Consider the following 15,137-nt stretch of genomic DNA (forward strand, 5'->3'; position numbering starts at 1 on the left):
TCTCTTTGTAAAAACACACATATAAAGATGGCTAAAACAGTGGTGATAGCTGTGTGCTAACTTGTTAAGTAGCACTGCAAGTTGCATTTATCATCTCTCCTGCTTTATCTACTTTCTAACCAGCAATCAAAGATTGATTCTAAAATGCTCAGAAACAGCACTTTACAAATAAGTTTGCTTGAGAAATAACTTTTTGAAAGTTCGCCTCAAAATCATGCTGGCAAGAGGCCCAGACCCATCAGTATTCTGTCTGGTACCAGTGACAGCTTTAAGGACCAATATCTTTTCACTTGCCAAAACTAAGAACTGAACTTTTATGCCATTGGAAGGAAGAGGTTTTCCGTTTTCTAAAATTATAACAAACCATCATCTGAATCTCAGAAATATCTACCTTACTAGGGAATGTTTCTTGACCTTCCTGTTATTTGGTTTTTTTTCCTTCTTCTAAGACATGTCTAATTAAGGGATGAAGATTTCCTGGTGGAAATGTAAAAAATACTATTTGAAAACAATAAAAAACTGGAACTCTGTAAGTCCAGATACAATCAGACTGCAGGCCCACAAGGCAGGTACTTTGTATGCCTGAACAGTAGCCTTAGATGCAGCTATTCTGGGAACTGTAAATATTTGCAATTAATGTACAAGAAAACACAATTTTCTGGCACATCTGTGCTGAAGTAGCTTTGAAGTCATAGCATACCATAGGGAGGGAGAGGAAAAAGAAATAAATATATATATTTATATAAGTTCAAGACACAGAATGTGCAAACCCCTAAAAATCAGTTGACAACATATCCTGAAGTCAAAGAGATTAATGATATGATGAACATGAGCCGGCAGTGTGCTCTCGCAGCTCAGAAAGCCAACCGTATCGTGGGCTGCATCAAAAGCAGCGTGACCAACAGGTCGAAGGAGGTGATCCTGCCCCTCTACTCTGCTCTTGTGAGACCTCACCTGGAGTATTGTGTGCAGTTCTGGTGTCCTCAACATAAAAAGGACATGGAACTGCTGGAACAAGTCCAGAGGAGGGCCACGAGGATGATCAGGGGACTGGAGCACCTCCCGTATGAAGACAGGCTGAGGAAGTTGGGGCTGTTGAGCCTGGAGAAGAGAAGGCTGCGTGGGGACCTCATAGCAGCCTTCCAGTACCTGAAGGGGGCCTATAGGGATGCTGGGGAGGGACTCTTCATCAGGGACTGTAGTGACAGGACAAGGGGTAATGGGTTAAAACTTAAACAGGGGAAGTTTAGATTGGATATAAGGAGGAAATTCTTTCCTGTTAGGTTGGTGAGGCACTGGAATGGGTTGCCCAAGGAAGCTGTGAATGCTCCATCCCTGGCTGTGTTGAAGGCCAGGTTGGACAGAGCCTTGTGTGGGATGGTTTAGTGTGAGGTGTCCCTGCCCATGGCAGGGGAGTTGGAACCAGATGATCTTGAGGTCCTTTCCAACCCTAACTATTCTATGATCCTATGATTCCATGTACTCAAATCCAGGCTCAAGCCTTTGCTGAATCTGCACAGGCATATATGCACAGGCATATATGCACAGGCCAGGCCTAGACTAAAATACTTGCAGTGGGAACAGTAGTTGGCAGATGCTGTTCTTTAAGAGGGAATTATTTCCCCTGTGAGCTTGACTATTCCTCCAACTGCTGCTGGCTTTACTCGGATGCTTTGTTCTGTTTCCCAGCTGAGCTCCCATGGTTGCGCACAGGAGCAGTAGCACAGCTGGAAATGGATTAGAGCAATTTGGCGGCAGCAGTCCTGGGAGGAATTATGCGCCTCGCTGCTGGAATGGGAGGCCTAAATTACATTATTATTTAGAATTGAATTTTAACTTCATTGCTCTATGTTTTCACCCTGGTGGGTAACTCCCTTCATTGCAATAGACTTGGTGCATCTGAAGTATGTTCCCCACAGCAAGGATGTAGATGAAGTTATGCCCTTACTCAGTAAAGTGTCCAAATGTTACATAGGCAAATGTCCTGATTTAAGCACCCAGCTGGTTTTACTGTCCCAAGAGGACTGTACCCAGGCTTATATTTAACAACTGTAGAGCAAGCTATCACATGACAGAGTCCAATGACTGGCTGTTCTGGAAGTCAGTTTGCAACACTGTTGATGACTTCAAAGGGAGAAAGATTGGCCTGGAATCTGTTTTTCCCAAAACAGGTTTTTTTTTTTTTGTTTTATGCATGCAAATGTTCTTCATCAAATAATGGGGAAAAAAAGGAATGAGACATAAAATCAATGTTGCTGATTTCATTTATTAGGTTGGATCCTAAATACTTGACCTTTAGCTTGAAGGTAGTGCTGGGAATAAGATGACTAAATGGGAGTTGGAGACACAGTTCTTGTCTACATATTGTGATTCTTCTGATTGCAGAAAAAAATCAGAATTTCATGGATTTGAAGCAAGAAGAACCTTTGGATTATTTGCTATGACCTCCTGCAAATTATATTCCAGTCAGTTTTGCCCATTGAGCAAACATGTTAGGATTTCATCATTTAAAACAAAAGTTGCTTTCTATCAGAACTATCAGAACAGAGAACAGGAGAAACTTAAGTGTCTTTGGTGCACAATGCCTCTTTAAGGGGGAGGATATCCTGAGTGAGGTATACCCAGCTGATGGCAATAATTGGTCCATATTCTGTACTGCAGGGGAAGGTGAACCCCCAGGGATTCATCCACTCAAAGCTCAAAACCAGTTATTTCCTGGAACTTAACCTGGAATCAGCATGACTCTGAATATGTGAGGAAAGCATCTACTCAGTAAGACTTTCTGCACCACTCCAAGGCATTGGTCCAACTACTCCCATGTCTAGAAGAGAATGACCTGATAGCCGTGGAGAAGCCTATAAGACACCTGATTAATTGCGTACTAGGAGAAAAGATACTGTGATTTTTTTGCAAGCATCTTAGGCATGAAGTGTTAATGTTGACTGGCGAATTCTCTGTGACAACCAAGATGGTACAATCAACCTACCTCTGTTCTTGTTCTGAGACTTAAAGGTTGATGTTAGGGATTCTAAAGTGCCATGACCTGCCTATGCAACTCTGTCTTCCTCCATCCCAGTTTCTCCTATTTCTGTCAGAAATGGATTAAAGCCTGCCTTTTCTTAGTTTCATTAAAGTACTGTTCTCCTTTGACCACTTGCTGGAATTTTCAATGCCTTTTTAAACTGGGGCCACTACAACTTGGGAAAATGTTCTTAATACTTGCTGCAACAGTACAGTTACAACAGAGTATATGACCTCCCTATTAGCACTTGAAAGTTTTACATATATCCAGACATAATTATAACTCTTTTTGCGTCTGCTCCCTTCAGAAAGGTTAAGTTGAGGTATAGTCAGGATGATCCCTAAATCATTTCATGGGCTTGAAACAAGAAATCTCAAAAGCAGAAAAACAGTGGAAAAGAATTAAGGTGTGAGTCATTTGTAAATCTCATCATCTCATGGTTTTTGTATCTCAGTAACAATTTTTGGACACAAAGGGCAGAAAATACTGGAAACATTAAAATGCAACAATTTGAGACTGAGATTTGCCAAGTTAATGTGGGATTTCAATAAGCTTTAAAACTTCATCCTCAGGTGCTTCTGGGCTGCATTGCTGCATTTCTCTCTCATGTGTCTTCCCTCCACCATTGCTGAAGTTAAATAATGCAGTCGAAAACAGGGGAGTGCAACGGAGATTATTATCCTGGTGTAAACAAAAGCAGATTTTATTCCTCTACATGCCTGGGATTGAAAGAAAATTAAAGATGCAAGCATCAACAGTCGGTAGAGGAGCGATCTCTGCTTAAACATTAGAACACAAGGGGTCCCCACAGCACTGTCTCTAAAGCCCAGTTGCACTCCCTACCAGAAGTTTAGTGCAAAAACATGTTATTTAGTTTTCCTTTGTTAGTCCCAGAATAATCTTTTTGCTCTTTAGTAGTAAAACAAAACTTTACCCTCTGAGTAAACATACAGCATCCTAAAAATCATGATACCAGAGTGATAATCTCATACCATGGGTGACATGGTTTAGTGTGAGGTGTCCCTGCCCATGGCAGGAGGGGTGGAACTAGATGATCTTAAGGTCCTTTCCAACCCTAACTATTCTATGATTCTATGCTATAAATATGTGGGTTTATAATCAGCCAGGTTTGGTGGTTTTGGTTGGGTTTTTTGGGGGTTTTGGTTTTGGGTTTTTTTCAGTTTTCTGATGCAAATCAGCTGCTGCTTGTCTGCATTTGTTTAGGGACACCTGCAAAAGACTAGCATTACAGGGGTCAGGAATAGGCCCTTGGGGACGTGCTCTAGAAGTGATGCTTGTCACTTACGTGCTACTGCAAGGTTACAATGATTTGTGAAATGCACGTTAGGTGCTGTTCTTCCTGGGGCACTTGTAGGACAGTAGTTTTACATTCACTTGCTTCCTGCCCTCAGGGTCACTTGGCCTCTTAAGAGACTGGGAAATGAACCCCTCTTTTGGTGTCATTTGAACACCTGGGTTCTCTTTTTAAAAAACAGCATTTGAAGGAGCTCCAATTTCATTCTTTATGATAAAGTTACAAGTATTACATTTATTTCTTACCTCCACTGTAAAATCATGTAAGAAAAGGGAAGGAAGAAAACTGAGTTTTTAGTCTAAGACTAGAAACATGTTAAAACAAACTTTCTAGATGTTTGAAAAATGTGTTTAATTGTTTAATTTCTTTTTTTTTTTTTTTAGAAAACATTATTGATTCACCTGTTTCACTAAATTTAATCTGGGAGTAGGGCAGATGGTATCACAAAAATAGGAAGATGTTTCTTCTTCTTCTTCTATTTACCATTTATCCCGCTCTAACTGAAACATAAGTCCATAGCTGGTGGACTGCTTTTACTGCTTTCTTTTTGTTTGCTGAAAATACTGGTTCTACCAATGTACAGTTTGTGGCCGAAGAGTGCTATTATTGTTATTTTACATACAGGAAGTCTGAAGGCAGGGAATTTAAGTCATTAAACCTTATATAGGTCATGTAGAGAAGTTTGGGAAGAAGAGACTCAGGTGTCCTAAATCCATCTAACCTCTTAAACTTGGATCATTGTGCTCAGTTTTAGGAAGGGGTACCTGGTGAATTCAGGTGTCAGTCTCTCTGAGACTGAGAGATGCCTTCTGTGGAGTTTTTGAGACAAGTCTGCTGAAATATTTTAGACTTCTGGGTTGAAGTGCTAATCAATCAATCAATCCACATCATCAAGAGTTTGTAGATAAGGTGGGGAGAGAATGGAAGAGGGATGGTAAGGGAGGGATCAGTTCACCTAAGTCTCTCTAAAAGCTATACATTAGTCATTCAATATTCCTGGGTTCTTTTGTGGTCAATGGAGAGGGAAATAAATCCATTTCAAAAGGGCAGGTTGATCTTAAAATATGGATATAAAGCTGGAATAACTTTGTTTGGCAGTGCTTTTCTTTCATTGCTATCTATAAAGGAGACTTGAACACCTGGGTTGGACTAGTTACCTAATGCTTTGATGGCTGAAGTTAGGCAAGGTGAACCTTATCTGTAAGTCAATCATTAGATTTTTGATGTGTCTGTGTTCCTAAGGTTGCTTTGGGTATCTAACAGCTGTATTTCAGCTCCGTGTTCCTTGAAGTCATGGATGATGTGCTCCTGGGGTTTAGCACCTCCATTTCTCTCACTAGACACACACAGAACATATATGCCAACATATACGGAAATATATATACCTATTTATGCCTGGTTTAGACCATGTCTGAAAAGCAACTTATGACTGAAGATGTGTGGCTGTTTGCATGTGTGTGCCCGTGGTTTTGTGACTCATCCCACTACTGGTGTGAGCTCACCTGAACACTGACTAGCAGTAAAAATCCATTTTCAAGTCACAGCTCTGACTGATTTTGATGATGATTATGATCCCCAGTGCCCTAAGAAAAATCCTTAAGAGAAATCCCTAACCAGGAAAGTAGAGTTGAGGAATAGGAAACACTAATCTATTTTTCTTCTGTATACACAACTAGGTATTCATGGATTCATTAAATTAGGAGAAATAGATCACAACCTTTCAGCATGGTTGTATGGGCATTTATCTTTATTGTGGGAACATGCACAAGTCTCTGTTCCAGTGAATACTGAATTATTTAACTATAGTGGAACATCTTTAATAGGAGGGTGATTCACCCTGAAACTCCCTTTGGCCCAGAGCTAGGCATCTATATGCCTTGGGTGCATGGGGGTATACAACATCCATCCTCCTCCTCTGAATTTCTAATGGTTCTCTTTGTGACTGCCCACTCATTTGCCTCTCAGTATAGGCACTGCTCAGAGCTGGGGATTTTACAAGGCAGAAACATGCCTGGAAAGGATGTTGCAATGCTCAAATTGGCAAGGTACTTTGGGGAGTAAACCCTAATATTTAAGTAACATGAAATAAAATGGGAGGTGTAATCCTACATCACTTAGGTGAACTGTGAAATTGTGTTTAAAGGGTAGGATTCATCTCACCTAACTTTACCTCCCTGAAAGTTAGGTGTCTAGTCTGAATTAGTACTTTAGGCTTTATCTGTAATTCACACAGCAAGGAGGGCATGTGTAGAGTGAGTCACACCAGTTTAAATCAGGTGTCTCGGGAAGTTGGAAGGAATTGCCCTCTGGAGATGCTTAGTACCTCTGAGCAGAGAGGGAACCTGCATAACCAGCTTAGACAAGATACCTGACTCTGAAATGGCTAAACAAAAGAAATCAAGGCAGCACTCAAACCCCAAGGGTTACATTGAAATCATAAGGGGGAAGATAAACTGTTCAATATGTAATACAGTGGTGTACATACTGCAGTCACAGCTCCTCCATGTGAGAAGGATTAATCTATACAGATTAAAGTTACAATACTCTGTTGAGCCTGCCTGAAAAAAAAATGGGCAGGATGGAGAAAAAAAGAGAGTGAAAATATGAATCCTTGGTCTTTAATCAGACTGTCAGGCTGGTAGAATGATATTTTCTTACCTTAAATTGCTGTTTCTTAGCTGGTTTCCCTCTCCTACCAGAAAACAGTATTGGGTCTCACATAATATCAAACTCTGTGAATCTGGAAGTGATCAGGAAAGGTGGTTTGTTTTTTTAAAGGAAAAATAAATCTCAGATTGTTTGTGTGAGACTGTGAATATTTATGTACTGTTCCCCCTTTTCCCTCATTGCATATTTCACCAAGTTCATTTGCGTGTGTTACAGGATAAATCTTACTGGAGGGCAGTGGAAGAAAGCAGTAAAAAGGAAAAGCATCAATCAGTGATCCAGGGTAGCAGCAGGAATCGTTGTTCATTTTTGTACATGGATCATTGTTTGTTGAACTTGCCCGGGCTTGACAATTAAGAAACTTGCGGTTCTGCCGAGGTCAGTCTCAGGTGGTTTCAGATGATGGCTACAAAAGTCATTATGTTGCTGGGCTTAGATGACTTCGAAGCCTTGCTGTCACTGTGCTTTCAGTGGTATTCACTTATGAAGAGGGCCACATGTATTTTACTTTGCCTTGGAGAAAATATTTTGTGACAAAATGTTTATTTGACAAAAAAATGCCGTGTGCGGTGTGAGTAACCTGAATTATTGGCAAATGTGGGTTGAATTTGGTGAATAATGACTTGTTTTGAAAAGTGAAAGTGTTTTCTCTTAAACCTTTTGAAACAAAAGGTTATTCTTTTTTTCAATTTGGAAAAGATGTTAATTTTGAAGATTACCAACATTTTAAAAGTGATGTGAAAATGATGGAATGTCTAGGCATGACTTACTTAACCAACCATCCCAAAACATGGCTTTCTTTTTGTTTTCATGCTTGTTTGGAAATCTTATGTTATTTTGCTTTAAACTGCTTTGTTTGCTTTTAAACTTTGTTTAAAGAACGAACTAGTCTTGCTCTTGTATAACATAAATCAAACAGTTTTTCATGTTCAGTTTGGCAAAGGAACAATTGCTCTTAATGCTCTTATTGTGCCCTCTATGCTTTGCATCTCTTCCCATAATAACTATCAAGTAAAATTCTCATTCTGCAATGGTTCCACTCAGACACATAAAACAGGAGTCATCCCACCTAATTTTAGCTATTTTAAACTTAGGTAGCCAGTCTGCCTGTTCTCAAAAGAGAGAGAGAGGTTCCTCTGGTGGTAATTCAGCTTTTCCTAGGCTACTATTTTAGGACAGAATGATTTGCCTTCCAGTGGCTCCTTCAGGCCACAGAGTTTGGCATTTATGTGCTTTGTCTGTTTTGCTATTTCACTTCGTCCCAGCACTGAACAAGGAAGGAAATATTTGGAGTTCAAGGAAGGGGAAGAAGAGTCCTTGTCTGACCTCTGCAAATGCTGTGGGTGTGGGCAGCCTGAATCAGTTTTACTTTTTCCAAACGGTTTTTCTTTTACTACTTTCTAGTTGCTTTCCATTTTAATTCAGCCTTATTTGACCCCCCAGAAAGTAGAGATGGAAATGGCCAGTGATGATGGGAGTTTTGTGGCCAGTATTAGTTTGGAGGTCAGATTAACTGATAGTGATAGTCCCCTTTGGCTTTAAAAGCTTCAGGAGAAACCCTAACTCCACGTAAGTCAACAACAAAACTTCCATGGGCTTTGGTATGGCCAAAATTTCATCCTGAGTACCTAGTAATGAATCTTTGATATTTCCCCCCCTTTCCTTCCTCCATCCCCCCACTCGAAGTATTGCTCCATGCAGTTACGTTTTCCAGTGTTTTGTTCCATTGTGGTATAACTACTTCAAGACACAACAACTTCTCTTTGTCCCCTGGAAATAGTTGCACAGGCTAATAGTTTAAGGAAGTTTTTGCTTGAAGAGTTGAGTAACAGAGCCAAAGTCTGTTCTTGGTTGAACTGGAGTAAATATGGAATAGCTTGTTGACAATGCGGAGTTACTCCTCTTTTATGTCAGTGTAACTGAGAGCACAATTTTGCCAATTATTAACTTCTGTTACATTATTTATATTTCTGTGCATGTCAAGATTTGTTAATGTCATTGTTCAACATCAAATAACCTTTTGCTGAAAACAGAGCGTCATTGTGAATTAGGTATCATCAGCTAAATTGAACCTCACCCTGTGCATTTGACAGATGGTAATACATTCATTAAGTGTTCTGTGGTTGCTTTGAGGTTGGAAAGTGCTATTTTTCTGGCTTCTAACTCGGGATTCTTAACTAAAGTTGTATAAAGCATAGTTTTGAAGGGAGAAGGAAAATCACAAAGAGGTCGTGAGGGTTTTTTTTGTTAATACTGTTGTTTACTACTTGTAGTGTGACACAGCAGGACTGCGATTGCTATAAGTTGTCTTGGGCTGCATAAATAGCCCAGAGTGGAGGGTGAGAGAGATGGTTCCACTGTGGATTTTGTATATACACAGCTAGAACTTCTTAAAATTTGAAGTTACATTAAATACATCACCGTGGAGGCAAGACAATGCTTGTGCCTTTGTGCTTGGTGAATTCACTATCCAGAAAGATGGTTTCTAAGAGTTCAGACATTGCAGCAGTTGCATGGGTAAGCTAACGACAGGACTCCTCTTGCAGAATGGGTCACATTTGGGATCTTTATATTAATACTGAAAGTCCGCAGAGTGGGGAAGTAATTGGAGGTAGAAATTCCAAAAGCAGCAGAGCCACATTCTCAGGCATAGTTCCACTCAGTGTTGTAATACTGAATCCTCCACCCTGGTGTTACCAAGACAATGCAAGTCTGAGATTAGACACTTCAGGAAAAGTTCTCCAAACAGCTGATTTAGGGGGCACCAAAACCAAACGTAGAAGAGACTCCACTGACTACAGGAAGCTCATTTAATTTACTCACTTCACAGAAGATTAATCCCACCCATTGATTTGCAGTGGAGCTTCAGCTGTTATCAGCTTAAGTAGTTACTTAATGATGTTTCCAAGAGGATAAATTGCCAAGGGAATTGGCTGTCTAAACGTTTCTGAAATTACAGGATCTTGCTCATGGCCTTGTTGAACTTCATGACGTGTGCACTGGTGCACCTTTCAAGCCTGTTGAGATCCCTCTGAATGGCACCCCTTCCCTCCAGCATGTTGACTGCACCATACAGCTTGGTGTCTTGGCAGACTTGATGAGGGTGCACCCAATCCCACTGTTCATGCCACTGACAAAACCAATCCTGCCTCCTGAAGAATGCCACTCCTCACTGGTCTCCACTGTATCAAGCTTTTAACCTCAACTCTTTGTGGTCACAAAGAGCACTTCTCGCAGGTTTTTTTTCTAAGAAACTAAACTGTCCTTTTGATACCTCTCTGTTCTGGGGTGTCACTGGTGAATTCAAACGTAGGGTGAGTTCCCCAGTCATGCCAGCATTATACATTTGATTCTTTCGGAGATGTGACACTTAGAAGCCTCTTGCTTCAATATTTTTGAGACTCTTTTATTCATCCTCCTACTTTCAGTGGGCATTTCTCTGAGCACCTGCTCAAGGAACATGACTTAAATCATATAGGTAAATCTGAATCTGTCAGGACACCTAGCAAGTAGGATTTGCAATATGGATATTTGCATATGGATTTCAAAAAATGGCTTGAAAAACATTGACAGACTTTAAAAATCTGATCCTATGCCTGAACTCCATCTGAAATGGCAGGTTTAGGATCTTAATTATCTTAGCTTTTAAAAATTCTGTCACTATTCAGTTGAAAGAAAGGCAGTTCTCCCTTCTTCACTGCTCTTCGATTTTCATGGCTGTTATGAGAGATCTACTAGAATCAGAAGAGTTTTGATTAATTACATGGGGTCATTGGTGTTACAAGTAGTGATTCGGTTGTTGGCTATCAGGATATGAGATGGTCCAGCCTGTAAGATGTCAACAGGATCCTGTGGGTTCCAGCAGTGCCTGTGAATTAGGTCACAGATGTGTTAAACCCTGAACATATACTTATTTCTGGCTGAAAGTTGCTGTATGCAAGTGCCAAGTATGAATTCAGATAGATGTTTTTCCCACTGTCACGAATAGGCTTTACTCCAGGCATTGTTTTTGCGACAGCCATGACGCACTTTGATATATCAGTAAGAGCAAAAAAACCCCAACTATAATAAGTTCCAGAAAAGTTACATAAACACATCTCACCTGCTGCTCCTGTCTTTGTACACACACCTAACTGGCCCCATGGGCTAGCACCAAACATCTAACATAGTACTGATACTGGAAATATTGCAGAGAGGACTCAGACGACCAACAATCCGACCGGGTGAAGGCGATACTGGAAAATGCTCAGTGCTAAGCCAGTTCTCTAAAGTCTGGATGAGCAAAATTGAATTAAATAACAGTAATTTGATTCCACTGTCTCTAAATGAATGCACTGTAAGAGGCCATAGTCCGAAGCTGACCAAGAGAAGGAGAACTATCTGTTCAACAGGTGTTATGGGTCAAACCAGAGACTGCTGAATCTTTTGAGTGTTGCCACGTGGGGGTATATTACACACTATGAAATTATTACCCTTCTGTAGAAGTTGTGCGGCAGAGCACAGCTGCAGACAATTAAAGACACCACTGCCAGCATCTGACAGCAGAATGTCAGTGTCAAAATTCAATTTGGATTGATTAAATAAGGGATGGCAACACTTTTGTTTTATGGATGGCAGCACTTCAGTCGCTTTAGATGCTCTGCTTTCAGAAATAAAATTCTTTCCCTCCCTGCTATGTTTGTTAGGGTGTTTTCAGTTGGATTGCAGTCATTTCTCCAGTCAATCAATTAAGCCAGGATTTGCCACTGTGTCTAGGAGTCAGCCGCAAGAGAGCTGGTATGGCTCCTGGTGCTTGGCCAAGAGGCTTCAGTGGGAGCAAAACATCAGGCAGCTTAATCTGACTTCCCCTGCTGGCACAAGGTTTAATGGATGTTAGGGCAGCAGAGAAATCATGTTCTGTGGTGTCCGGCTCCTGCTCTCTCAGTGGCCCTGTGCGTGCCTCATTTCTCTCCATGCCAAAAGTACAGGGGTGGCTGACAGCAGAGCTACCTGTGCTAGCAGGCTGCTCTATGCTGGGTGATCCCTGCAGCCTTTTGAAGCTTATGTTGTGCTCCATAAATATATTTACCTCCACAGGCCTTGTAGTGCTACACCACCTGAGTAACCTGAAGCATTGAGTAGTCTTCCCCAAGTTAAATGGCAGTACGTTACTCAGAAATATAACATTTTACAGGATTAGGCCTTAAATGCTGACTCCAGGCCAGATCTGCAGCAGGTATAAATCACTGCAGGTAATTTTCACCAGCTGAAATTCTGGCCCTAAGCCCACGAGTCATGTTGTTATTTTTTCACATTGTAAATTCTTGCTGTTTCTTATTTATATTGCTTTCTCACTTTGGGGCACTTGTCAGGGGCAAGGACTCCACGGTGCTTGTCACCCTTCAAATAGAAATGCTGAAGACCCTTCTTACCCCAGAGTGTTTGACATTAAAATACCATGCAAACCTGTGCACAGTCATTCAGCTTTCTGTAAGGCATTATCGCAATCAAGTTTTTCTATTATCCCGGCAGTAAAGAACACAAATTCTGTGCCTGGGCTGATGCTTTTAAGTAAAAGCTTTGTACTCTTCTTTATACTATGTCGAAGTGGCTTTTAAAGACCGGATTTTGTTGGAGCCAGCAGCAGTGTGGGACATGGTCTTCAGGAAAAGGTCGAAAATCCCCTCTCCATTGTGACACCCTGTTGGAGACATGTCAGAAAGAGAATTTGCACCTAAGTTGAACATGAAGTGAGGAAAATCTTAACAGTGGTTGAATATCTCACCTGTGTAGCGCTGTATTTCATTGTTGTTAAATATCAACAATAGTGTACAAATACTACCTTTGTTTCAGTTGCAGTGTGTCTTCCAGCTCCTTAGAGCTCTGGTCAGCATCTTCAGAATTATTGCTATTGCCTTTAATTACTTGGGAAGAAGTTTTAAACTTGCAAAACTACAACTTCTTAGAGCTGAAGTAATGCTGGAAAATTCTGTTTCATTACAGTTCTACCTAGCTGTTTAGAAATATAAAGTAACAGCGTACAGGCCTCCAGTTTGCTGTGTGATGGCCTCAACAGACCAGAGGAATACTGTAGGGTGTATGTTTTATTGGTGTATCATGCTGACAAGCTGTTCTTTCCAAGACCTCTTTGTGCTAGTCGGGAGAAGACGTGCCACAGTAGTTTCCTGTGTCCACTTTTTCCATTTTAGGTTGAACTTTACCTTCAGGCAGACCTTGCTAGGCTACTTTGAAGTGCAAATTAACAACAAAAATGTGGTTCTTAGCTTTTTTTTGAGATACTACCATAGCCATTGACAGTGACTGTTTCTATATAATTCCTACTTTGCCCTAATCACTTATTCGTTTCTTTTTGACAAAGCCCTTGAAAAAGGTTTGGTGAAGGCGCTGAAGAAGCTGGATGACTATCTGAGAACCCCTCTGCCAGAGGAGATTGATGCAGACAGCACCGAAGAGGAGAAAGTGTCTAAACGCAAGTTTCTGGATGGAGATGACCTGACCCTCGCTGACTGCAATCTTCTGCCCAAGCTCCATGTTGTCAAGGTAAAAGATGTCATTCAATGGTCAAAGAAGCCATATCTGACAATGAAGTGCCCTGCTCTGACAGCTGCCTACTAAAGTCAATATATATTTCAGCATAGATACCTTAAGTACCTTTGCTCCTCACTATTTCCTAAAGGTAATTTAAGTAACGTATTAAATACATGAGGAAACTGTCCCATCACTAATTAGTGGCAAAGACAATATTAAGGTCTAGATATCTCATCTCTTTATTTTTACTCTGCTGCAAGTAAAAGCAGTCTTTCATATTAATTAGTTTCCATTATTCTTAAGAGAGAAATAAAAAATTTAGTCAGTTCCCACCCATTTATAACGTAAGAACAACAGTCCATCTTTTTGGGGAATATTTGTTCCAGCTGATAATTCACACAGAGAAGTTAACAAATCAAAGTCACCGCTGAGGTCCAGGATTTAAGACGTACAATGGTCACTGGTATAGTGCAAACGGTGTACATCATCCCGACTTGTAAATGTTGCATTTACTTAATTTATAAGATGACATGTTTCTTTAGAATAAAGCAAGTACCTGGCAGACCTTGGCAAGCAAATAAGCTAGGAATTAAAGCCATGCATCTAATTTGGCTCCATGAGCCAAAACATAAACTGAGCCTGAGAGCTGACTGCACGCATGAAAAGAAGGTAAAAACAAAACGAAACAAAAGTGCATAAGTCACCAGGTAAGAAATGTGATAACATCCTCACAGATTTAGCTCTTTACTTGGCTTGTCTTCATTGGTGACATTGGAGTCAGACAGTGCAAAATGAGTATGTGGCCCTTTACAGGTTCTTGTCCCCTTGGATGAAATGAAAGAGGTTGAAAAAGAATTAAAATTTTTCATAGACAAGCATAGCCATAGGATATTGCCTGAAAAACATTTTACAGATGGAAGAAAAGGGTAAATTAGTTTTTAATTTTATAGAAGATGTGTGCTGGAAATTATGAAAATCTTAAATTGCCCACTGGGTTTTATCTTCCCAAAGTGTGTGTGAAGCATCACTGAAGGCAAGAATGCTTAATTAAATGCGGTTTAGGACAGGATTTGGACTTGCATATACCAAGTGAATCCTGGTAATAAAACCAAATCACAGTCATTTCTAAGAACATGACTGTCCTGAGAAATCTGAGATGGGAAACAGCTCTACCATGTGCTTTAAAAATAAAGGGGAACTCTGTGGCACATATGTATGTAATTTATGCCCAGGAACAATTTTATACTGTCAGAAAAATTAAAGATTGGAAGCACTCATTAAATTAGCTAATCCATCCCTTCCTATCAGCAGTTCATTCTGTCACCGCAGGATTATTCTATATGGTATATTCTTACAGGAAAACTGAAATGTCCCAAACCAGGAAGCTACTTAGCCAACAAACGAGCTTTAAGCACAGATTAGTCCCATTGACTTCAATGCAACTATACAGGTGCTTAAAATTAAGTATGCACTTAACTATTTTCCTGAATAAGGGCCTGACTGTTTTTAGAAATCGAAAATTTCCCTTGATAGACAATTTCCTAGTCTGACAAGTCTTGAAATAACCATTTTCTCTCCCAGTTTATTCTAATACTTCTGTTTCTA

The 15,137-nt window shown here is 40.4% G+C and overlaps 1 protein-coding gene across 3 annotated transcripts in view; it reads left to right on the forward strand.

The window, feature by feature from the left end:
• Positions 1-15,137, forward strand: part of CLIC5 (chloride intracellular channel 5) — a 100,607-nt gene that overhangs the window by 75,582 nt on the left and 9,888 nt on the right. For all 3 annotated transcript variants that reach the window (XM_065681810.1, XM_065681808.1, XM_065681809.1), the window contains exon 5: positions 13,363-13,544. In XM_065681810.1, the coding sequence (XP_065537882.1) occupies positions 13,363-13,544 (182 nt within the window). The remainder of the gene's footprint in view (positions 1-13,362; positions 13,545-15,137) is intronic.

Source organism: Lathamus discolor, chromosome 5, assembly GCF_037157495.1.
Source record: "Lathamus discolor isolate bLatDis1 chromosome 5, bLatDis1.hap1, whole genome shotgun sequence".
NCBI lineage: Eukaryota > Metazoa > Chordata > Aves > Psittaciformes > Psittacidae > Lathamus > Lathamus discolor.